The sequence below is a fragment of the Phodopus roborovskii genome, unplaced genomic scaffold (genome assembly GCF_943737965.1).
Source record: "Phodopus roborovskii unplaced genomic scaffold, PHOROB, whole genome shotgun sequence".
NCBI lineage: Eukaryota > Metazoa > Chordata > Mammalia > Rodentia > Cricetidae > Phodopus > Phodopus roborovskii.
Genome location: NW_026126514.1, coordinates 13665065 through 13689136, shown reverse-complemented (window position 1 = coordinate 13689136; position 24072 = coordinate 13665065). Strand labels below are relative to the sequence as shown.

The window sequence follows — 24072 nt, the reverse complement described above, 5'->3', positions numbered from 1 at the left end:
TTCATCCAATGAGCCAGCTACTCAGTCCACAGTTTTGCTTGGGACAAGGTCTCACTATGATGTCCAAGCCTGGTCATGCACTCATTATCCTCCTGCCTCAGCCTCAACAGGAGCTGGGATTACAGGAGTATACCAACACACCCTCCTGAAAACAAAAGCATTTTGTTATTAGTTTTTGTTTTTTGGAGAAAGAATTTCATTCTGTAGCTCATTCTGGCTTGGAATTTGGTAAACAGTCCAAGCTAGTCTCATAGAAACCCTCATGCCTCAGTCTCCTAAGTACTGTATTACTGGTGTGAGTCGTCATACCCAGCAAAATTTTTAAAAAGCCTATTGAAATGAATGAGTGCAGTGGTACTTTGTAATCTAACAAAGCTTGCCTGAAAATCAAGAGTGCAGAGCTAAGCCACTAGTTAGCTATATACACACTGAGTCACTAGTTAGCCACACACCTAAGCCATTAGTTTGCCATAGAGGACAGGCAGTGGCCACACCTTTAATCCTAGCACTTAAGAGACAGAGGCAGATGGATCTCTGTGAGTCCAAGGCCACCCTTAGCTACATGAGAGTGAATCAGTCTAAAAGACAAACAGAGCTCACACCTTTAATCCTAGTACTAGAGAGGAATATCAGGCAGGAGCTCGGTGTAGTCTCAGGGAGTCTAAGGTTTGGTGGAGAGCATGGCAGTCTACACTCTCTCTGAGGACAGGATCGCCCCTTCAGTATGAGTCTGGATAGAGGTAAGAACTCTCTAGTGGCTGACTACCTTGCTTTTCTGACTTTCAGCTTGATCTCCAATATCTGTCTCTGGATTTTTATTATTTGTGCTACAACTGAGCTCATGCTGACCTCAAAACCACTATATAGTCAAGGATGACCTTCAGTCTTCTAAGTGTCGGGAGACAGACATGTATCAGCACTCAGTTTGTGAGATGTCGGGCATCAGATCCAGGACTTCATGCAAGTCAGGAAGGTACCCTATCAATGACACGCCTGGCCTGCACACTCTACACTTGAATTTGGTATTAAATTTATATTAAAATACATAGACAATTTTAAAGACATATATATATATATATATATATATATATAAATATAAAAGATACCTATTTTGCTGGCTGGTTTTATGTAAACTTGACATAAGCCAGAGTCACTGGGAAACAGGGAGTCTCAGACAATGTCTCCATAAGACTGGGCTACAGGCAAGCATCTTCTTAATTAGAGATTGAGGTGGGAGAATTCAACCCATTTGGGTAGTGCTATCCCTGGGCAGGAGGTCCTGGGTTCCATAAGAAATCCTAATACTGGTAACATGCACTAAGTTACATGTAATGTTTTTAGAAATATAGAACTGCCAGGTATTTCAAATTTTTCATGTCCTTGCTAAACTTTTAAGACTCATGAGTCTGACAAATACTACTGAGCTAGGTCATGAGAATGGGCAGTTGATAGTGAGGACCATTTCTCAAATAATGTGGACTATCAGGTTATCTTACCTTTCGGCTGAACTGAAAGCATCTCGAGAAACAGATGATGATCTCATGTGTCCAACACTGCCAGTATGAGATCGCCTTCCTTTTGCTGATGGTGTGTCTAGTGGTACCTCTCCCAAGCCCTGAAAGCAAACACAAAGTCAATGGGAGACATTTAAACTAGCAGTGCAATAACTTACACAATGGCTTTTCGAGGCAACCTGATAAAACACACTGCGTATTATAGAGTCTGGAGAGATAGTTCAGTGGGTGGAAGCACTTGCAATGTATTCCTGATACCTAAGTTCAATTACTGAAACCCACATAAAACTGGAATCAAGTGGGGAGAACCAAGCCTACAAAGTTGTTTTCTCACCGCCACATGCTCACAGATGATAAATCTTTGAAATGTTAAGTGGTTGATAATACAGGCTTTTAAAGGTACTGCACACATAAAGTAGTGTGGTAACCTAACAGATTTGGATGCCAGCACTGTAAAATAAAGGTATGTTAATATGCTATAAATGATACACTCTCCTACCGCCATCATATTGAGGACTAATCCCTGGGCTTTGCACATTAGTGATCTAAGTCACTATTACTTAACACTACTCTATTATCTTAAACAGGGTCTTACCATGGAACTGCCTGGTCTGGAACTCACTACACAGACCAGGCTAGCCAAATTCACAGAATTCCACCTACCTCTGCCTGCCAACTGCTAGGATGAAAAAAGTGTGTACCACCAAATCTTGTCCTACTCTTTAAAATTAAAAACAAAAGATTGTATTTTATTTTTGATTATGTGTATTTTTATACGAATGTGTACAATGAGTACAGTGCCTATGGAAGCCAGAGGAAGGCATTATATCTCCTGGGGCTGGAGCTATAGGCAGATGTGAGGTGACCTATAGTTGATGAACTCAAGTCCTCTGCAAGAGCAGTATTACCATTTAACCATTGAACCATTTTTCCAAACCTTAAAGTACTTTTCTCAAGGCTTACAATTTATACAGAAAACAAACGTAATTCATAAATAGTGATTTCTATATGACATCAAGAGTGAGAATAAACATTTGGTTAGAACTATTTTAGGCTCTGGTTCAGTGGGTATAGGCACTTGGGCCAAGCCTTAAGAATATGGGTTAGATTCCTAGGATCCAAATGGTAGGAAGAGAAAACTGATCCCCATAAGTTGTCCTCTAACCTATATACATTCTTATTATGGTACACAGGTGTATATATACACACACACTAAAAAATACCATTTTTCTCTGTTTTGTACTGGAAATTACTCACAAATACAATAGTCAGTTGTTTACATGACTATTTAGTACATTCTATATGAGTAAGAATATCTATGAAATGTGTATAATAAATGAGTCCTCCTTAACCCGTGCCATTAAAAAATGATATGAACTTACAATATACAAACTGTACATTACTTGGAGGGTAGATGAGAAGGTGAGGGGAATGGGAGGAGGGGAGGAAGGGGGAACTGAGACTGGTATGTAAAGTAAAAGAAGATTGCTTTAATAAACAAATAAATGGAACCATAAAAATTGTACATTACATTAAACACATCAAAAATGTGTTTTTTCATATTTTATTACTCTCATTTTATAAAAAATTCCATTTATAGAAATGCTGTGTTGAATATTATATAGTTGTAAACTTTCAGAATTGTAATGCAAGTCTTACAATTGTGATAGGCCAAACAACAGCATACCACATTTAATGTTTTCTTCAATGTCCTACCATCATTTAAGGTTTTCAAATTTTTAAGATCTATTTTAAAAAATCTTTTATTATTATCTATGTGTTTTGTCTGTCCATAAGCCTGTCATCACATGTGTGCCTGGTACTTGGAGTTTAGAAGAAAATACAGGATCACCTGGAACTCAAGTTACAGAGAGCTGTGAGTATTCAGGAAGGTGCTGGGAATTGAACCTGGGTCCTCTGGAAGAGCACCTATGGTCTAAACCACTGAGCCCATCTCTCCTGCCCCATAATTTAAATCTTGATAAGCAATAAACATTTACTCTTTAGGCCCAATAGTACATACTTCTACTTAGAATTGAAGGTTAGAAAAAAAAAAAAAAAAAGAATTGTAGGTTAGCCCTATTTCAACGTGTACCATAGAAATAATCTAAAAAACAATTGTTTCTATTCTTTACCTTTATGAAAAATATACTTTGTATTTATTTTTATTTAGTTAGTTCTTAATCTGTTTATTTATTGATTTGGAGGGTGAAACTGTGTTTTTGAGCCTAGGTACTATGCTGCCAAGGCTACATTAACATTCATTATAGGCTGAGGATAGCCTGACCGCCTTTGACTCTCCTGTTTCCATCCTCCATGTGCTGTAAGTGCCTGGCTTACAAGCTTTGCTTTTTAAAATATTTTACGCAACAATCTTAATTCACATACCTTTTGCCGTAAATTTTTAACAGATTCTTTAATATATGGCAAATCTTTAGATGGGATATATTTTTCAAGCATTTTTTCAAAGTTAGGATGACCCATCAAGAGGAAAAGCATCTTTCGACCATAATACCTATGGATTTGTAAGAAATGATTAGTACTTTGTCATATATTAACAAACAGTGAAACACTCAGATTAACTATAAGCATTTTGCATTCTCTGAACTACAAGTAATTAACAATATCAACTAAAAGAGAGGCTTAGTTCAAGTTGGGGCATACATAGCTCTGTGGTACAGCACTTTCCTAGAGTATATTAGGTTCCAGGTTTGGCTCCAGCACAAAAAAAGAGACACACAAAAGAAAAAATAGGGTAGGACTAGTGAAACACACACACCACATAACCACCAAAAACCCTTTATTTCTCCCTCTAACTAGTCGAAGGTTTCATCCTTTTGAACCCTTGTTTGGTTTGAGGTGAGTCTTCCTGAGTAGGAGTGGCTAACCTCAAGCTTAAGATCATCCTGCAAGCTTCAGCTTCCTAAATTTTAGGATCACATGTATGTACTACTATGCCTGGTTCTCATGAATGTTTCTCAATGTTTTTGTTTGTTTATTTGTTTTGTTTTCAAAATAGGTTTTCTGTGTGTAGTCCCAGAACTCACTCTGTAGACCAGGTTGATTCAGAGATCCGCCTGCCTCTGGCTCCTGAGTGCTGGGATTAAAGATAAGTGCTACCACTCCCAGACACTAAATATTTCTCAAGACACTATTGGTTACTATGTCCAATCTTCCTAAATGTACAAAAACTGACCAAAATAACTTAGTGAAGAGCAACAGTAATGCAGGCAAGGAATTTAATCTAGGCTTCTGACTAAATAAAAATTTTCTGCCACTACCAAAGGTATCATGCTATAAATATTATCTTGCCTTCTTTTTGCTGAACGTTATTAAACTTTCCTAAACTAGTTCAAGTAAGTCACCAGAAATTCATGAAATATTCTAAATATAAATACATTATTCTTTGTTGATAAAGTTGTTAAGCATATTCTTGTATTCTCCATGTGAACTATTCCCTTCATTTTTATATAATAGCCTTAAAAACATTTTTCCCCTCAATATATTACCCAACTTTTGCCCACAATGAAGTTCTGCCACTCTTCTGCCCATTACAGTCTTGTGTCACTTAACAACTTCCTACCAAGAATTATGAAGTACCACCTGTATATTTGGAAAATTCATGACGTACTTCCTTGATATTATTTACAAATAGGAAAATAAGATTATTCTCGGTATCAGTCCAATACCCCCTCTTTCCATTTAGAAAAAATGTTCATTTTTAAAAAAAGATTCTTGCTTTCTCCTTCTAAGGCCTTATTTCTAAAACTTGGGGGCAAGCAAGATGATTCAGTGGGTAAAGCACTGGCTTCCAAGGCTGATGACTTGATTTCAATCCCCAGAAGCCACATGGTAGAAGGAGAGACTTGACTACTTCAGACTGTCCTCTGTCTTTCACATGCACACCATAGCACATGTATGCCTTGGTACACTCATGTGCCACACACACACAAAATGAACAAATGTAAATTTTTAATTAAAACAAACAAAACCCCTCAGGAAATATTACCAATTATTCACCTGGTTTCTTGTGAGCTATCTTGAGCAAACTTAGCAGCAGCAGGCAATAGACGTTCAGCCATATCCTTTGTTCCAGATAAAATACGCTCTGGTTCCATAAATTCCACTACATCTGCCAAGTGCTGTGCTGTACATCTTCTTACTGCAATGTGCAAATGGCTACAAAGAAAACATGACCAAATAAATCTAAGTTGAGGCACAAACTATTTTCTAATAGTCATAGTTTAACAAATACTTTTTAAAAAATTTAACAACTTCTCATTTTGATGGGGAGGTTGCAAGGGCAGAGGGTGGATATATAGGGACAGGGAAATGAATGGGATTGAGATGCATGATGTGAAAGACACAAAGAATAATAAAAAGAAGGAAAACAATTAACTTCTTATCAATCACCGGGGGGCTGCAATGACAAATAATTCACATTAGTTATCTCTCCCTAAGATGATATATCAAATATGTAAATTCTTTTTTGTTTATTAAGACTTGCTTTTGGGAGCTGGAGACATGGCTCAGCACTTAAGAGCACTGACTGCTCTTCCAGGGGACAGGGGTCATCACGAAGAGTGGCAGTAGGCTTTGACAATTGAGCTCTCTTGCCAGCCCCTTCCTCATAGCTTTAATTAACATTGCTTATCTGTTTTGCATTTTGCACAATATTTTTATTAGCATTTATTAATTATACATAATAATGGGATTCATTATAACTTTTTACATCTTGATGATGATCCATCATGCAGAGGTTTCTCTTGGTGATGTCTATTTGAAGTTGTAAATGCCTTTGTGTTGAGAGTTCCATTTCCATACCAGGCACAGAGAAAGCTTCTTGCCTTATCCTAAAGTCCCATTGTACCCAGAAGTGAAACTGAAAATAGTTAAACTTTATTTGGTTCCAAATTTTAAGCATATGTGTTTTTTGTTTTGTTTCTTTCTTTCTTTTCTTTTTTCTTTTTCTTTTTTTTTTGGGGGGGGGGGGGGAGTTGTTGTCGTTTTGGTTTGTTCCTTGTTTTTTGAGACAGGGTTTCTCTGTGCAGCCTTGGCCTTGGCTGTCCTGGACCTCATTCTGTAGACCAGGCTGGTCCTGAACTCACAAAAATCCGCCTACCTCTGCCTCTCGAGTGCTGTAATTAAAGGCATGTACCACAACTGCCTAGCCATATGGGATATTATTAGAAAAACAAAATGGTTCTTTTCAGGCTTAACTTGTGTTTTTTATCATGGAAAAATTATTTAAGCACAATTTGCTTTTATCTTCTTTATACACAAAAGCACAACTTAATTTTTAGTTTAAGGGTATTTCAAGGTTATATTGAACATTACCTTTGTCCTCCATTGATAAGAGAAATGACTGCCCGTGCAGGAGTTACATTATTAACCATAGCTTTCAACGCTTTGTCAACATCTTCCCTTATGAATGTGTTAGATTCTCCAGCCTTGTGCAGCAAAGCTCTTACTGCAGTATCTAGTTCTTGATCCATGCTCCTTTTCAGGTATGTGAAAAGATCACTTAAACATACCACAGCAGCACGGGACACGCCAGACCGCAAATTTTTCACCTAGAAGACAATGTTGAAGCATGAACTGTCCTCCCCTATGCTGTTAGAACACAGCAACATCACTCTGGAATGAGTTTTAATATTAAAGTAACACAACTGATTACACAAACTCACTCTGTAGACTAGGCTGGCCTTAAAGTCACAGAAATCCTCCTGCTTTGCCTCCCCAGTGTCAGGAATAAATGCATGCGCCACCAACCTGGCCATGATTATGTGTTATTATATATCCCCAAAATTAATATCAAATAACTTTTCAAATATTACAAATTCAGAATGTTCTACATTATATGTAAGTACATTCAAATCATGTAATATGGAGTTATCTAAAGAGTGTGAAAATCAAGTGTGTATGTTAATTCCTAATTAATTAAACAACCCTCAATTTATTACCTCTTGAACTACTGCAAAGTTTGTTTCATGTAACTTTGTATTCAACAGATCGGAGTGAAAAGCAGCTAAGCATCGAATAAAATTTAATCCCTCCATCTTCTTCTCCCTATGGAAAACAAATAACAAAATCATCTTTGAAACAGGATTTAGTTAGAACAGAATCTCAAATGTCTTTTGGCAGGGAGCAATGAGGAAGCCATTTTCTTATTATTCAGTAATCTCAAAAATCCATGTAGAAATTTTATACTTTGGGGGGGGGGGGTCCAAAACAGAGTTTCTCTGTGTAGCCCTGGCTGTCCTGGAACTAGATTTATAGACCAGGATGGCCTTGAACTCTCAGAGATCATCCTGTCTCTGCCTCCTGAATGCTGAGATTAAAGGCATGCACTACCACTGCCCATCATAAAGAACTTTTAATATCAAAAACTAGTCAAGCAAAGTTATTATCTCAGTAAAAGTATCATCTTCTCTCTAGAAAGTAGGAGACAAATAAAAGATAGGGAAAGCAGTAAGAGAAAAAAAAAAGGAAGAAAAACCTACTTGTTAGCTCATTAGTGAGGAAAAACACTGAAAACTACTGCCAGTTACTTCTATGACTTGTCTTTATCTTTCATTATCTGACTTAAAGGGTCAGATGAAGGGTGGACAATAACAAAAGAGCTGGTGTTCATCTCACAGGTATATAGAATGTGAAGTACAGAAGACCTGGCTTTGAACTCCTCATCTCCCTGCTTGTAATTCCAGGCGTGGATTACAGGTGTGCACTACCTCCAGCAGAGTTCAGGATTCACAGTAGAGACATTTGCCATCTAAAGTATATGTTTTGTGGCTCTTTACAAGAAATGATTGCTAAGGGAAGACTCCCTGAAGTACAGAATGAAAGTAGCTTAGAAAACACCAGAGGAATGAATTCCACAGTACTCCTAAAGGAAAACAGAATAAAAGAATCAGGAGACTGCTTTTTCTAAGGAAAAGTGAAAAAAGTTTTCCGAGATTAAGAGAAGCAAAATAGTGCCTTTGTGGTTTTAATGAAGTGATTACTAATTGAAAGCCAATTACAGAAGGTTAAGAGTGAAACTGTAGAGTCAATGGGTCACTTTTTTTGAGAATGGTCAGTTTAAGGTGGAGAGAGAGGTAGAAATGGAGAAATGCATACAGTTAATGGAGAATTTTTTTTAAAAGATATATGTTATAGCACACTTATTAGCTGGGACAGGATGGGGGGTTACTGGGGATCAAGCCAATGTCCAGACACATGTCAAGAATTTGTGTACCACTGAAAAACAGCCCAAGCTTAATGGCACAGTTTGATATTAATGAGCATAATCTATCAGAGGCAACAGTGTTGTTGAAGTTTAGAACAGTACTGCAGAGATTCTAAGGGAAGAGAGTAGAAAAGGAGACAAAAGCCAGCAGATACTCCAGCTGAAACACTAGATTTTTAAGGATTCCAATACTGCAGCTGTTTCTAAAATTGCTTGTTATACATTATATTTCAAGTGAATTACGAGATAATCTAATGCCAAACGTTTTGCATAACTTATAATGAAGCTAAACTATGGTACATAAGTTAAAACATAGCTGTTAATACATCTGGGCCAGAGGTAGCCATATTAAGTTCAGAAGACTCAGATGCCTAAGAAATAAAATAATCTTCAGTGATACTATGGGTAGCATTAAGAAGGGGGTTAACTTACCAGTCCTCATCAGCTAAAAGTCGTAAGGCTTCTGTCAGGGCTATTTCTGGTTTGGAAAATGGTCGTAATTCCAATGAATCCATTATCTCTGGACTATGAGTGACAGAAGACATTCTTTCTTTATATTGTGGAATGACTCCAGGAGATGCTTCACCTAAAACAAAATGTTAAATGAGGCAAGAAAGAACCTTTACATAAAGAATATAAATGCATTCAACTGTAGAGGCACAAGCATTAGGACCTGATTTCTACCCCTAGGGCACATGTAAAAAGATGGGTGTGGCAGCACAAGCCTCTAACCTCAGCACTGTGGAGGCAGAGAGAGATTCCCTGCAGCTGTGGCCAGCTAGTGTAAGCTCCAGATTCAGTGAAGACTCCAACTCAAAAAACAAGGTAGAAAATGACTTAGATGTCATAGCCTCCACAAACCCATACATAAGTACACAAATACAAACATGTAAGTGCACACACCTGAACATGGACACACACACACACACACTCCAAAGCCACACCCCAGAAATCATGGCACCTACTCTTGCCTAAGTGTAAAAACATAGTAGCAGTCAAGGACAAACTGAATAGATGATCAATAGTGACTTAATTTTTTAAATTGCATTTATTTGTGTATACACATGCCATGGTGCACTTGCAGAGAGAGGGCAGAGGATTATTTCTGAGAGTTAGTTCTCACCTTTTACCATGTGATTCCTGGGAGTCAAACACAGGTCATCAGATAACAAGTACCTTTACCCTCTGAGCTAGCTCATCAGCCTTAGAGTGACTTCTTTGATCAAGATCTAACATAAACTAACTTCACTAATTCAATAACCTCAACTATACAAGGGAATAACACTTCTAGTAAAAGAGGAGTATTTCCGGTGAAGATGGAAGGGACTGTTGAGTCAATCTGGATATGAAAACAACCTGTATACTTACATACGTAAAAAAACTGAAGCCAGTTCTTAAACCTAATCAGATGCAGGACCAAAACTATCTACTGACTCCACTGATGTCTGTTACGATTGTACTGGAAATTTTTCTTAACAAGCATTCACAAAATTACTTACTTTCAGATGTCATTTTCTCAGTTCCTGTATGTTTTATTCGTTCCCAGGGATTCAGCTCTTTCCTTTCACCATCTTTCACATCAAAAAGCTCTTTTTCTTCTTTTCTCTTTTGTCTCATCTTGTCATAAGTAGACTTTGCAATAGAAACTTTAGTCTGCATGAAAAAGTTGAAATATCTGTGCTGTGGAATAATCCTTCTATAAAATGTGAAAATGTGTTGCTCTCATTGTTAATCAAAGGCTGACTAGCTGATTGCTAGTCAGGATTTTCAGGACAGAGAAGATGCTGGGAAGAAGAAGGGTGGAGTCTGAGGAGTCACAGGAGACATACAAAGAAGCAAGCTGAATATGCCATGTTGAAAGAAGGTATCACCACAGGGCAGAGGGTAGCTAAGAAATATGGGTTAATTTAAAGTGTGAGAGTTATCAAGTAACAAGCCTGAGCTATCAATCAAGCATTTATAATTAATAAGTTTCTGAGTGGTTATTTGGAACTAGCTGGTGGATTGGAAATGTCCACCTACATATCTAGAAGTATTCAGGAAGTCTGACATTTAAAATATCTTCATCTTAGAAAATTGTGTGTGCGTGTGTGCACGCGCGTGTGCACAAGTGTGTGGAGAGAGATACATAAGCATATTAAATGTCTATATAAGAAAAATGATACTTTTTGTTTTGAGACAGGGTCTCACATAGTTCAGCTTGGCCTTGCCCTCTCAATGTAGTCATATCAAGTTGAACTCATGATTTTCCTGCCTCTTCCTCCTAAAGTGCTGACTACAGGTATCCATATTTGATCCTGAATCAATCCTTATTTTATAACTCCCGAAATCTGAAATAATTATGTAGTGCTAATATCTAATTAAATTTGTGCTTAAGATTATCAGTCTGTCACTGTTTGAATATATATACTCATAGCCATAGGATATATAGCACAGGTACAAGATAAAATATGTAATATATACAATATATATTTATATACTGTGTATCAATAATCTAAGTGATTAAAATCAGAAATTTCAATTACCTAAAATTTTAATCAAGTGGGGAGACAGCACTGGGGAGAAAGTGTGTTATTCAAGTTTGCTGTTCAAGAGGTGGTGGCGCACTCCTTTAATCCCAGCATTCGGGAGGCAAAGGCAGGTGGATCTCTGTGAGTTCTATGGTCTACAAAGCGAGTTCTAAGGCCGCCAGAGCTATCACACAGAGAATCTATCTTGAGAAAAAAAGAAAAAAGAGAGAGTGTGTGTGTGTTGCTCAAGTTTGCTGTTTAAGCTTGCTTATCTCAAAACCTTACAACACAAGTTGTACTATGCATCTATAACTCTAATTCTCCTACTGCAAAATGAGAAATAGAAACAGTAGAATTCCCAGAAACTTGTGCAAAAGCTAGCCTGTGTCACGGTGCAGTGACAGAGATGTTCCTTCAAATAAGTTGGAAGTTGTGGACCAACACACAAAGATATGTTCTAACTTCCACCAGCATGTGTGTGCACATGCACACACAAAATAAAATTAAAGTTGCTAATTAAAAGATGTTTGCTATCCCACATCTCATATAAAGAAAATAATGACATAGCCAAAGATCAGCAGAGAACCTTACATCTTTGTCATTTTCAACATCCAGATATGATGAAGTATTTTGCTGAACTGCTTTTCCATAAATCCCAGATGGTGGTTCAATGCTTGGTTTCACTGAAAATGTATCCTCATGTTCCACAGAGGATATCACTGGTTGGTTGCAAGTTGCTGGTGATGGATTTCCAAACACACCTACAATCAACCAACCATCAAGCAGTTATTGTTTCTGTAATAGCACTCCAGATAACACATTTTAAGGTTTGTCATTTAAGAAGCAAACAATATGCTATGAAACACAAGTTAAAAATCATGAAATGTATAAACAAATAACAAATATCCTACCCATGTAAGAAGATGGCCATTAATGAAGACAGAGGTTAAAATTGCATTTTTAAGTGAAGTTCAAGGGAAAATTCATAAGACTGATGTGTAGGTATTGAAGATGATTTGAACTGGAATTTGTTTAGATATACAAGGAAGAAAGGAAAACAGAAATCCTGAGGTACAGACATTTGTATGGAATGCTGGACAAGTAAAAGTATGTTCATGGATACAAGATGTGGTAGCTTGAATGCCAATGGCCCCCATTGGCTTATAAATTTCCATGTTTGGTCACCCGTGAGTATTGCTATTTGAAAGAATTAGGAGGTGTGGCCTTGTGGGAGGAAGTGTGTCACTGGGGGAGGGATGAAAGGTTTAAAAAGCCCATGCCAAGCCCAGAGTCTCTATCTTCTCCTGCCAGCATATCAGAATGGAAAACTCACAGCTCTTTCTCCAGCACCATGTCTGCCTGCATGCTGCCACGCTTGCCACCATGATGATAATAGACTAAACTGAAGCTGTAAGCCAATATCAATGAAATGTTTTCCTTTGTTGGAGTTCCCTTGGTCACAGTCTTCTTTATAGCAATAGAACAATTTTATGGGTCCATAAAATTGGCTTCACTTCATCTTGACTTAAGGTCGGAGAGTTCAAAACTACCCTTACTATTCCAACATTGAAGTCATAAGACCTAAAGGTCTAAGGTGTGGATGTCTTATCTAAATAAGAAAAAACTCAGTCTAAGGTTGGGTTACTCTTAACCATCAAGGTCAGAGATTTATTGTACTAAATGTTTGGAGAATTAAGGAAGAAAATCTGTTTATTCTTTGTATCATGGTAAAGAAGTCTTTGGCCATTTTCCCTTTTTTTGGTTGGGGTATGTAAGAATGCTAAAGAACCAAGTTGGCACGTCCAGTATTCATTGGAATGCCCTCTATTCTATGTCTTTATCTGTTCTTTAGTAGCTTTACCTGCCATTTCCTCAATCTACACTCCCCTTCTCAGGTACAAGAGGCAAGTCGGCTATATCTGACTGAACCCCCCCCCCCCAAAGGCAGGTTCCTACAGAATGGAGCTGCAGATGGCAACTACAGGTGACTCCTCAACTTGGGGTACAAACAAACACAAGACACTACAGAACACTGACCAAGACACAATAGAAATTGAAAGTACTGACAGTAAATCTTCAAGGATTGTTTAAGGTAATTTGAGGAGGGTATTTATTGAGATTATCAAACAAATTATTTCTAACAAAATCTATTTCATAATACGGAACAAAAAGATGCATTCCTAACTTGATATGCCATGTTTGGCTGATATCTGTGGGAGGCCTACCCTTTTCTGAAGGGAAAACAGAGGAGTGGATTGGGGAGAAACGGGAGGTGGGGGAGGGGGGCTAGGAAGAGAGAAAGAAGGGGAAACTGTGGTCAACAAGTAATATATGAGAGAAGAAAACACATAAATAAATGAAAAGGGTGCCTTCCTTGCTGTGTATCTTAGCACATCTTGGTTTTCAGCTAAAAGAAGAAACTTTGGAGCACCAGCACTCCCTCCACTCTGCACTGCTTGCAAATGCCCAAATATTACAACCCAAGCTGGCAGCAGAATTTGGCAGCATAATCCACATGATAATTCTTCATGCAGGCAAAAAGTCAGAGATAAAGTGCCATGGACACTTGCATCTGCGTTGCAGAAAATTATGGTGGCCAGGCAATGTGAGACAGGAATAGGTTTCAAGGAAGGGGGTCCTTGAGAGACTACTGACTGAAACTGTGTTCCCCACAGTGGCAGGCATTTCAACACTTGGTCCCCACTTGGTGACACTCCTTGGGGAAGTTTTGGAGGTGTGGCCTTGTTGGACAGTATGTCACTAGAGGGCTAGCTTCCAGTGTTCATAGCCTTGCTCTACTTCCAGTTTGCCATCCTGGCTTCCGGCCCCTACCACCACGCCTGCTACTTGTGTCACACCTCCCTCCCAGGGTGCAGTGGTATTTTCCAAGGCCTCTGCTTCCGTTTCTGCCTCTAAGTTCCTCCTTGAATTCCTGCCTTGGCTTCTTTTCATGATGGACTGTAACCTTAAGTCACATACACCCTCTCTTCTCCCAAGTCAGTTTAATCACAGACCATAGGACAAGCTATGAATATGAAGACTAACTTGTAATGAAGACTGTAGAATGTTAAAGATCCCAGGATCGTGGCATATATTTTTTTTTTTAGGAAAATTGTATGCCTAGAGTGGATCTGGCCCACGAAGAGGGCAATGTGCTATAGGTGGGAGAGTTGGAAAGATAGGGCTACTCAAAGCAATGGACCAGATATTGTGATCACAAGCCACAGAGCCAGACACAAACCCCAGTTCTGCTGGGTTTTTGTCTTGCTTTGGTCACATCTTCCTTGGCTTTGGTCCTCTCTTTTGAAATGGGAATGTTTACTTTGTGCCACTGTATACTAAAGTATGTAACTCGGTTTTTATCTTATTTTAAAATTTATTTTATTTTACTGGGATTCATGCTAACAGACTGCCTTCAATCTCTGAAGAGATTCTGGACTTTATAATGGTGGCACTACTGGGATTTTGGAAGTTGGAATAAATACATTTTACACAAGTACCATACACTAACTGATTGTGCCAGAATAAATACATTTAGTATAATGAGATGATCATGAACCTATCCAGCCAAAGGTGGAATGTTATGCTTTAAAGTGATGTGTCTGCATGTCAAACTGACAAGGAGTGGAGCTGTGATAGTAAACCTCCTTGACTGAAACTGGAATGATCTTGGAAACAACACCTCTGGATTTGCCTCTGGCATTTCCAGAGAAGTTTAACCGAGGGAGGGTGCATGTTGCCGGTGAGGGAGCTGAGGGCCTATATTGACTAAAAAGCAGAAAGTGAACTGGGCATGAGCACTTATCTTTCTGCTCTCCTTATTGCAGATACACTGTGAGCAGCTAGCTCACATTGTCACCATTATGACTTTCCCTCCATCATGTACTATATTCTCACAATCAGGGGCCAAATTCAACTTTCCATTCCTTAAGTCCCTTTCTGTGAGGTATCTGGTCACAGTCATGACAAAGTAACTAAGACAGTATTTAAAGAAAAACAAAATAATATTTAAAGATATTGAAACTGCATCTTCAAGGTTCCCTTGCATCTCTGAACTATATAACTCTAAATTTTCATTAGAAATAACAAATTCCGCATAAAGTTTCATTAGAAATAACAAATTTCACATAAAATTCCACATAAATTATTACACTAATAAGACCTGCTATTTGACTTTGCCTATAATAAAATTATCATAGTTATCTTTAAATTGTCTTAGAATTATCTAACTACTTTTTGAAAGTTACTAATATGAATGTCCCAAAGTTTCATTAAAGAGCAGAAATATGAAATTAAGTATTCATTTTTAATTATTTCAATTTAATATTGACAAGTATTGCTTATGTGTAATGAATGCATAAATGTAAAAGCTAGACAACTTTGAAATACCTTTTCCAACAATTACTACTGAGTCCTCTGATAAGGTATTTGTAGATGTAAAGTCAAAACTGGAAATCTGCTGTAAGTTTGATGACCTTGTAAATCCTAAAAGAAAGCAAAAGGAATGGAAAAGAAAGGCAAAAAGGCACATTTAAAAACACTCATAGTATATTTCAGGATATTATGTAGCCTTTTAAAACTGAAATTTTATTTCATAATAAATACAAATAAATTAATTCAATGAATATTTAAAATCAGAATATCCACTATACATTGGCTACAACAGAGAACAACAAAAACAGAAACCTTCCTTTCCTAAGGAGTTTAAACAGGCCAGAGTTGAAGATGAGAGAAACATACAATCATATAATCATCAGAGAGCTAAGCAATGGAAGTGGAGGAAAAAAATTCATGCCCCAAAACAGATGAGGTCAATCTCAAGGCAAAGAATACTTTTCTAGGCTAGCTGGGTTACTTCCACAGACAAATAAGCACACATCCTAACACTCAACTGCCTTCCCATCCGTGATTTAAGATGATCAGAAGTAATGAAGCACAGAGGTTGTCCCCGCTCCTCAAATGTCCATGTGTCCTGCCTCTGCCTCCTGAGTGCTGAGACTGTAATGTGTACCCCATGCCCAGCTTAAATGATCTTAGATTCACAGCTGCCATATGCAAACAAACAAACAACAACAGAAAGGCAGCTCTTTACTTATTGGAACCCAAAATGACTCCAGACTAGCCTTAAACTCAAGGTAATCTTCCAGATACAAGCTCCCAAGTAGGAACTATTGTGCTGACTAAGGAAATTGCTTTAAAGGCAGCTACCATGGAGTAACTTGGGAAATGGACAAAGCACTCACCTGAAGCCTTGTTCACTATTGCAGCTTTAAAATACAACATTTAACAAGAACTAGTGATAACCAAAGTTCTAGCATAAAGAAGGTACATTCCTGTTGCCACATCTTGGCTCCATGGTTAACATCTACTTAGACAATTTATTCACATAATTGTTCTCATCTTGTGAGTGATGAAGTGTCTTATAGAAAATCTGTTTGTATGTATGTACCTGTGAATGTTCTTGGGGTAAAGCCCAGGGATTCCTAATTTTAGCTAATGTTTAGTCCTTTGCATTGGCTCCTTTAGACAAGAGCATAGACCATAAATCCTAAAAAGTTTTTTAGAAATAACCTGTCAGTAGAATGGTAAGTTGAAAACCTTAAAGTTAAGAATTCTTTGTTATTTTTTTCCCTTGGTATGTTTAGAAAAGACTCTGACTTAGATATATTTACTATTAAAAATTAATTTGTCATGAAATTTACAAACCTTTTGTATGCTTATGTCTTGGGTGTTCCTTATTTTGCATTTTTAAAGCACTAGGTGAAATGTCATGTGACCTATTATCTTCAAATTCAACACATCCAAACCCATAGTTCATACGTTGACCAATTATGCTTACACTGGATGTTGTAATCCCTATAAAATAAAATACATATTTATTTGAATAATTTAGGTAATATTTACAATAGGTGCATATCTCTCCTCTACATCTATTTTGCTAACTACCCTTTCAAAAAGATCAGTAACATAATATTAAAAATTATAATGTTAGTAATTTTTAAAGTTTTATCATATTTTAAACTATGTAACTTTCAATAAAATAAAAATGTAATGTTTGAAAGAGTCAACAAAATAATTATATGCTGAAGTTGATGTGGTGGCAGAGACCTGTAATCCTAGGATCCAAGGAGAAAAGATAATAGAATTACAAGTCTGAAGTCAGCCTAAGCTACATAAAAAGTTCAAGGACAAATGGAGCTACAAAAAAACAAATCAAGAACTTAACTTGCTAACTTAGCAAATAACATTCTTAAGTCACAAAAAAGGAAAAAAAAAAATCCAATGTTAAAACAGTAGATTAAGGGGACCTATGTTCTTCACACCTTTTTTGTCTTCTGCTCCCATGTGATGGGTACACAGGTTTGGCTAATGAGGCATACACTTCACATAATTAAGAACTCTATCTGGAATCATGCTCAGCAGACTGTAGGTTTCTGCCCTGACACTTAACTGTTGAAGAATCCTGGTAAGACATTTAATGTATGTAAAATGGGAAGAAGAGTTGAAACTTTCCCAGAACTGTCACTTGAGTAAAATACAGGAAATAGAGAGCTAGACATAGTGGTGTGTGCTTTTAAGTCCTAGTGTGGGGCTGGAGAGATGGCTCAGCAGTTAAGAACATTGACTGTTCTTCCAGAGGACCCGGGTTCAATTCCCAGCACCCCCATGGCAGCTAAAAACTGTATATAACTCCAAGATCTGACAGCTTCATGCAGACATACATGCAGCAAAACACCAATGCAAATAAAATAAAAGTCCTAGTGCCTCGAAAACTGAGGCAGGAGGAGAACCCTGAGTTTGAGGTCAGGACAACCTATACGATAAGTTCAAGATCAGCCTGGTCTATAGAGTGAGGCCTTCCTTGTTGAACATCCCCTACACCTGCAAAATAAAGCAAGCAAAAAAAGAGAGCGCATGCACATATGAAAGGGAGAGAGAGAACAAGCAAATACACATAAGGAACTTAGTACATTGCCTAGCATATTGCAAATACTCAAATAGTATTATATCACTAATAAAGGATAAAATTTAACACTATTGAGTTAATAAATAACAAAGAATTTAGTCCACATTTGAATATATACTCTTTACCACTATTGGAGCTACTTAATGCTGACTAAATAAAAATTCCTATTCAACATATTTGCATCACAGCCCATATTTATACATAGCTACACCATAAACCAGAAAGCAATAATAATATACTTCAGTTTTAAATAATGCAGTACTTGAGGTTGAAGAGATGGCTCAACAGTTAAGAACACTGGTTGCTCTTCCAAAGGATCCTGGTTCAATTCCCTGCACCCACATGGCTCACAATTGTCTGTAACTACAGTTCCAGAGGATACAACACCCTTACACATTCATGAAGTCAACACACCAAAGCACATAAAATAAAAATAAATAATTAATAGTGCAATACTTTAATGAAAACAAAATGGTTGGAAAAGTGTTAGTTTTTGGAAGTGGGCTAAGAAAACAGTAGACAAAAGGTTTCAGCTAAGTCCACACATACACAGCCCTAGGTTAGATCCCCAGTACCACATAAAACTGGTAATGGTGGCATATGCTAGGAATACTAGTATTTGTGAGGTAAAGACAGGAGAATCAGATGTTCAAGGCCATCCTCACTTTCATAGCAAGTCAAGAACACCTGGCTACATGAGACTTTCTCTTAAAAAAATAAAACTTCACTTTAAATGATAATGGCCTGGTACTTTTTAAAATTCTTAACCTGAACAGTTAATTCAGATATTGGATATTGGTGAAAGATAGTGGAAATATTTCTATTAATATTTGACACTAATGGTACAGAAAAATCATTTAGAAAATTCAGTGATATCTGCAGTAATAATTGTAAAAAATATATGAGGAAACATCCACTGAAAACAACTGTGGTAAAGGCATGTTTCTTTATCATTTTTATACCATTTCAGTATTTAAATGTGTTCACGTGCATGTAAACAACTAACATCAGCTGGTAGTACCTAGAAGAACATATTTTTCACTTGTCTTCTGTGATAACCAGTGTTCTCAAACTATGTTGTACATTAGAATTACTAAGCAAGGTCTCAAAATGGTGACAGTCAAGTTTCAATGCATTTCAATTCAATAAAAATACCTTTTTTTTTTTCCTGGTTTTTTGAGACAGGATTTCTCTGTGTAGCTCTTGGGCCGTATTTACTCTCATTTGAATTGCTTTTTAATGAATTATGATTAGTTGTAAATTGGTGACAAAAACTAAACCTAAAACTCATTTCTTACTTTTTTATGTTACAAATCAACTATAGTCTTTATAAAACACATATACAAGAACAAGATACCTGTACTGGGACTCTGTTCAGCAGCATGGGAGGTCTTCTTTGCAGAAGAAAGTCTTGTTGAGCAAGGTTTTGATCCAAATGTTGGAAATATGTCTGATCTAATGAAACAAAGTAATTTCAATAAACATTTGTAATCCAGAGATGTGCAACACATTTTATCACTCATTGTACATTTTTTTCATTAACACAGTTGGATACTAGATAAGCATGAAGAACAAAAACCTGTGGCTAAAAATACTTTGTTGCTGTTGTGGTGTTTGTTTTGTTTTGATTCTGAGACTGTCTCATTATGTAGTCATGGCTGAATCTGAACTCACTGTAAAGACTCACAGAGATCCATTTGCCTCTGCCACCCAAGTGATGGGAATTAAATCTTATTATTAACATGCCTGGTTTTTAATTAGGCAATCTGTACCTCCGTTTGTGAGAGGCTTATTAAATTGAAAATGATTTTAAATTTTAAAAATTTACTTCTGATATTTGTATATTAACAAGATCCAAGTAAAGCCCCCCCCCAAAAAAAAGGCTGACACCATCAAATTTTAGCAAGAATAAGCAACAATCATAGCTTTCATATTACCAATAGGAGTATAAAATTATATCACCATTTAGAGAAGCTATTAACAATTATTTAAATATACATCTCTCTACTCATACCATAGCAATTCTACAATGGACTTTCAGTCCTAAATAAAAGGTGTTACTTCAAATTCTACGAGGTCTCAGAGATGCCCAGAGTTCAGGGTGGGGGTCACTCTTTCAGAGCAGAGGCTTTTGGGAAAGTTGGTGTGAGATAGCCAGGGCTTGAATCCCAGCACTATTCTATAGACAGGACAACTCCTCACTGGGTAGGTTACATGAGCTACATGTATGGAGTCCCAAGCTTTATAAGATTATGGAAATAAGATGTAAGAAATAGTGGGGCAATAGCTGGAAAGAGCTTACTCACAAATTAGAGTTATGAGTTAAAATATAAAAAACAAAAAACCACACAATTGGCAAAAAAAAGCAAATGATCCAACAAAGAGCTAAGGGACAAAGAGTATTGAAATAATTCTCAGCTGGGACATTTGATACCAGACCCAAAATAATTAGGAGTTAGAGATGGAGTCACACTCTCTTTCTATCCCTATTCTATGGAAGGTAAACTTCCACACTGTATCTTCAAGGTATTTAAACTCTTTTTGCTTTATTTTAAACAAGGTCTTACTATATAGCTCTAGCTAGCCTGCAGCCTGCTATATAGACCAGGCTACATTAAACTCACAGAGATCTGCCTGTCGCTGCCTGCCCAGTGCTAGGATTAAAGGCATGTGCCACCACACCAGGTGTATTTAAATACTTTAAGAACTAAAAATGAAATGGCTTTAAGTATTTTTCAGTGTTAAAGGTCTAGATCACTAAGTGAATATTAACTTGTCAAAAAATAAGTACATTATTCTCTTCCCCTGGGGAGTTGTAGAAAGAGAAGAGGTCAACGATTCTTGGCTATAAACTCCACTTTCACTATAAGAACTGATGTTGGGAGAGGAAGATCGGGACGGGGAGTCCATGGTCAGCTCAAGCTTCATTGCGGAGTCAGGACTGTCAATATCAGAGGTGCTGCTACTGCCACTCAGCTTTGCTCTTTTCTTAGCTGCACTATTACGAAGGGACCTAAGGGAGCTTTGCATCTAAGAGAAAGAAAGAAAACAAGTCATGACATTAAATTCTTATACATATAAAAGAGGTATCCTTAGATGATTGAACTCCATTAACTTTGTCAAGCTAGCCAATCCTCCATCTGGTACAAACAAATGGATGTTAATATATGAACAGAATAAAAACTAGACTCCATTGCTTGGGTTAATAAACAACCTACTAGACTATGAGTTGCTATGAAGACAAGCCCTCCACCTATTACTAACCATGACATTTTTGGCAAATGGCAAAGTAACTGAATATATTGTATGAATTCCATTAATACTGAATCAGCGACTCTGAAAGTAGAAATTACAAGATTAAAAGTGACAGAAATTAATCTGCTACTATAGCTCCTTACATTCTGGAGATGAAACAGGAGCAAGCCATTTTATAGAATATGAATGTACATAAAACCAGCAGGGCTACACTTCAAAGTAATGAATCTCTAAAAAGTCATGCCACTTCTAAACTGAGCTATATAAGTGAGCCCCCAAACTGAATTATTTTTATGTGTAAGAAAAACTGTTATAGCATGAAAGTACCATTGTTTTCCTTATGCAGCAATTATATTACAGGATATTAAAGGGATTTTTTAATAATTAAAAAGGTTTTGAGTTCTTACCTCTTCTTGATCCAAATCTTTATCCCTGAAATTCAATTCCGAAAGATCAATTGTAAGACTATCTTTTTCACTTTTCCAAATATCATCAGGCTGTTTCTTTTTGTGTCCCACTGTGCTTAAGTCAGTTTTATCAGGCAAAAGGCTTATTCCCCTAGGTATGGGAGGGACAGGCTTTGTCCCATTTAGGCCTCTTCGGGAAGAAGGTGATCTCACCAAGGCAGGTGTAAGTTGAACTGGCGTAGTTTTCTCTTGAGAATTTTCTCCTGCATGAAAAATATGTATTTTATTTTCTCTCATTTTCAGAGTAAGTTTGAGTCATAAGTATTTAAAATATAATATTTTAAAATTAAAACGTATATTATTTGTTATGAAATATTTGTATAATGTGGGAAGACATATTGCTGTGATTGGTGTAATAAAAATGTGAACAGCCAATAGCTAGGAATAAGGTATAGACAGAACTTCTGGGTGATGGGAGATGTCATTCTGCAAATATGTATCTCTTATTGATTAATGAATAAAGCACTGTTGGCCAATAGGAAAGCAAGATAGGCGGGACTAGGAGACAAGGAGGAGAGAGGAAGGAGGAAATTGAAGATGGAGGACGGAGAGAGGAGAACGCCAGCCCCTCTCTCCAGTAAGATAAGACCACATGGAAGTACTTAGATTAATAGAAATGGGTTAATAATTAAGACAGAGCTAGCAGATAAGAAATGCTAGTAACTGGCCAACAGAATTAAATCTACTACAGTGTCTCTCTGTGTTATTTGGGGCTGGCACGGCGGTGGGACAAGACCTGTGGGAAAAACCTGATTATAACATCTGGGTAAAGAGAGAACTCCAGGAATTTGAAAGATGGAGTCGCCAGCTAGACATGGGAATAAGAGGTGTAAATTGGGAGAGAGGTATTACAATGTGGCAGAATGTAGATTAATATAAATGGGTTAATTTAAATTAGAACAGCTAGTTGAGACAGGCCTAAGCTAAAGGCCAAGCTTTCATAATTAATACTAAGTCTCTATGTTGTTATTTACAGGTTGGCAGTCCCAATGAGAAAGTACTACACAATTATCTTATATTAGAAACAAACTATTATGTAAAATAAGATGAAATAAAAACACCAGCGTTTCCCAATAACTATAGAAAAATAAGCATATAAAATCCCTGCATATTACATTAAAATACTATATGCTAAGTTATATTATCACTTATCATAATATTTGTAATGTTAAAAGTTAAATCCCCATTAAAATCCCACCACAATTCTTCACCGACCTTGAAAGAATAATAATCAATTTCATATGGAAAAACAAAAGACCCAGGATAGCCAAAGCAATGTACAATAAAAGAACTTCAGGAGGAATCACCCTTCCTGATTTTAATCTCTACTACAGAGCTTTAGTTCTGAAAACAGCCTGGTATTGGCACAAAAATAGACAGGTAGACCAATGAAATCGAATTGAAAATTCTGATATTAACCCACACACCTAATGAACACCTGATTTTCAACAAAACAGCTAAAATTATACAATGGGGCGAGGACAGCATCTTCAGCAAATGGTGCTGGCACAATTGGATGCTGGTGTTAGGAAGACTGCAGATAGACCCATGTCTGTTGCCATGCACAAGACTCAAGTCCAAATGGATTAAAGACCTCAACATCAATCCAGCCACACTGAACCTCTTAGAAGAGAAAGTAGGAGGTACCCTTGAACAAACTGGTATAGGAGACCACTTCCTGAACATAACTCCAGGGGCACAGACTCTGAGGGCAACAATTAATAAATGGGACCTCTTCAAACTTAGAAGCTTCTGTAAGGCAAAGGACTCAGTGGACAAGGCCAAATGGCAGCCCACAGACTGGGAAAAGATTTTCACCAATCCTATATCTAACAAAGGGCTGATCTCCAAAATATACAAAGAACTCAAGAAACTAGTCGACAAAACACCAAACAACCCTATTAAAAAATGTAGTACAGAACTGAAGAAAGAATTCTCAATAGAGGAAATCAAAAAGGCTGAAAGACACTTAAGAAATTGCTCAACACCCTTAGCTACCAGGGAAATGCAAATCAAAACAACTTTGACATACCATCTTATTCCTGCCAGAATGGCTAAAATTAGAAACACCAATGACGACTCATGCTGGAGAGGATGTGGAGAAAGGAGAACACTCCTCCACTGCTGGTGG

General features: G+C 37.2%; 1 protein-coding gene across 3 annotated transcripts in view; it reads right to left on the bottom strand.

Moving 5' to 3' along the window:
- Window positions 1-24072, bottom strand: part of Togaram1 (TOG array regulator of axonemal microtubules 1) — a 55363-nt gene that overhangs the window by 9987 nt on the left and 21304 nt on the right. For 2 of the 3 annotated variants that reach the window (XR_007835195.1, XM_051195903.1), the window contains exons 5-17: window positions 21882-22144; window positions 21011-21249; window positions 19577-19674; window positions 16959-17108; window positions 15642-15737; window positions 11844-12013; window positions 10242-10395; window positions 9175-9328; window positions 7478-7583; window positions 6852-7087; window positions 5535-5693; window positions 3903-4029; window positions 1497-1615 (exon numbers count right to left, since the gene is read on the bottom strand). Coding sequence is in view for 2 of the 3 variants with exons in the window: in XM_051195903.1 (XP_051051860.1) it covers window positions 1497-1615; window positions 3903-4029; window positions 5535-5693; window positions 6852-7087; window positions 7478-7583; window positions 9175-9328; window positions 10242-10395; window positions 11844-12013; window positions 15642-15737; window positions 16959-17108; window positions 19577-19674; window positions 21011-21249; window positions 21882-22144 (2071 nt within the window). In the remaining variant the exon portion in view is untranslated. The remainder of the gene's footprint in view (window positions 1-1496; window positions 1616-3902; window positions 4030-5534; window positions 5694-6851; window positions 7088-7477; window positions 7584-9174; window positions 9329-10241; window positions 10396-11843; window positions 12014-15641; window positions 15738-16958; window positions 17109-19576; window positions 19675-21010; window positions 21250-21881; window positions 22145-24072) is intronic. The other variant, XM_051195904.1, reaches the window with a different exon arrangement.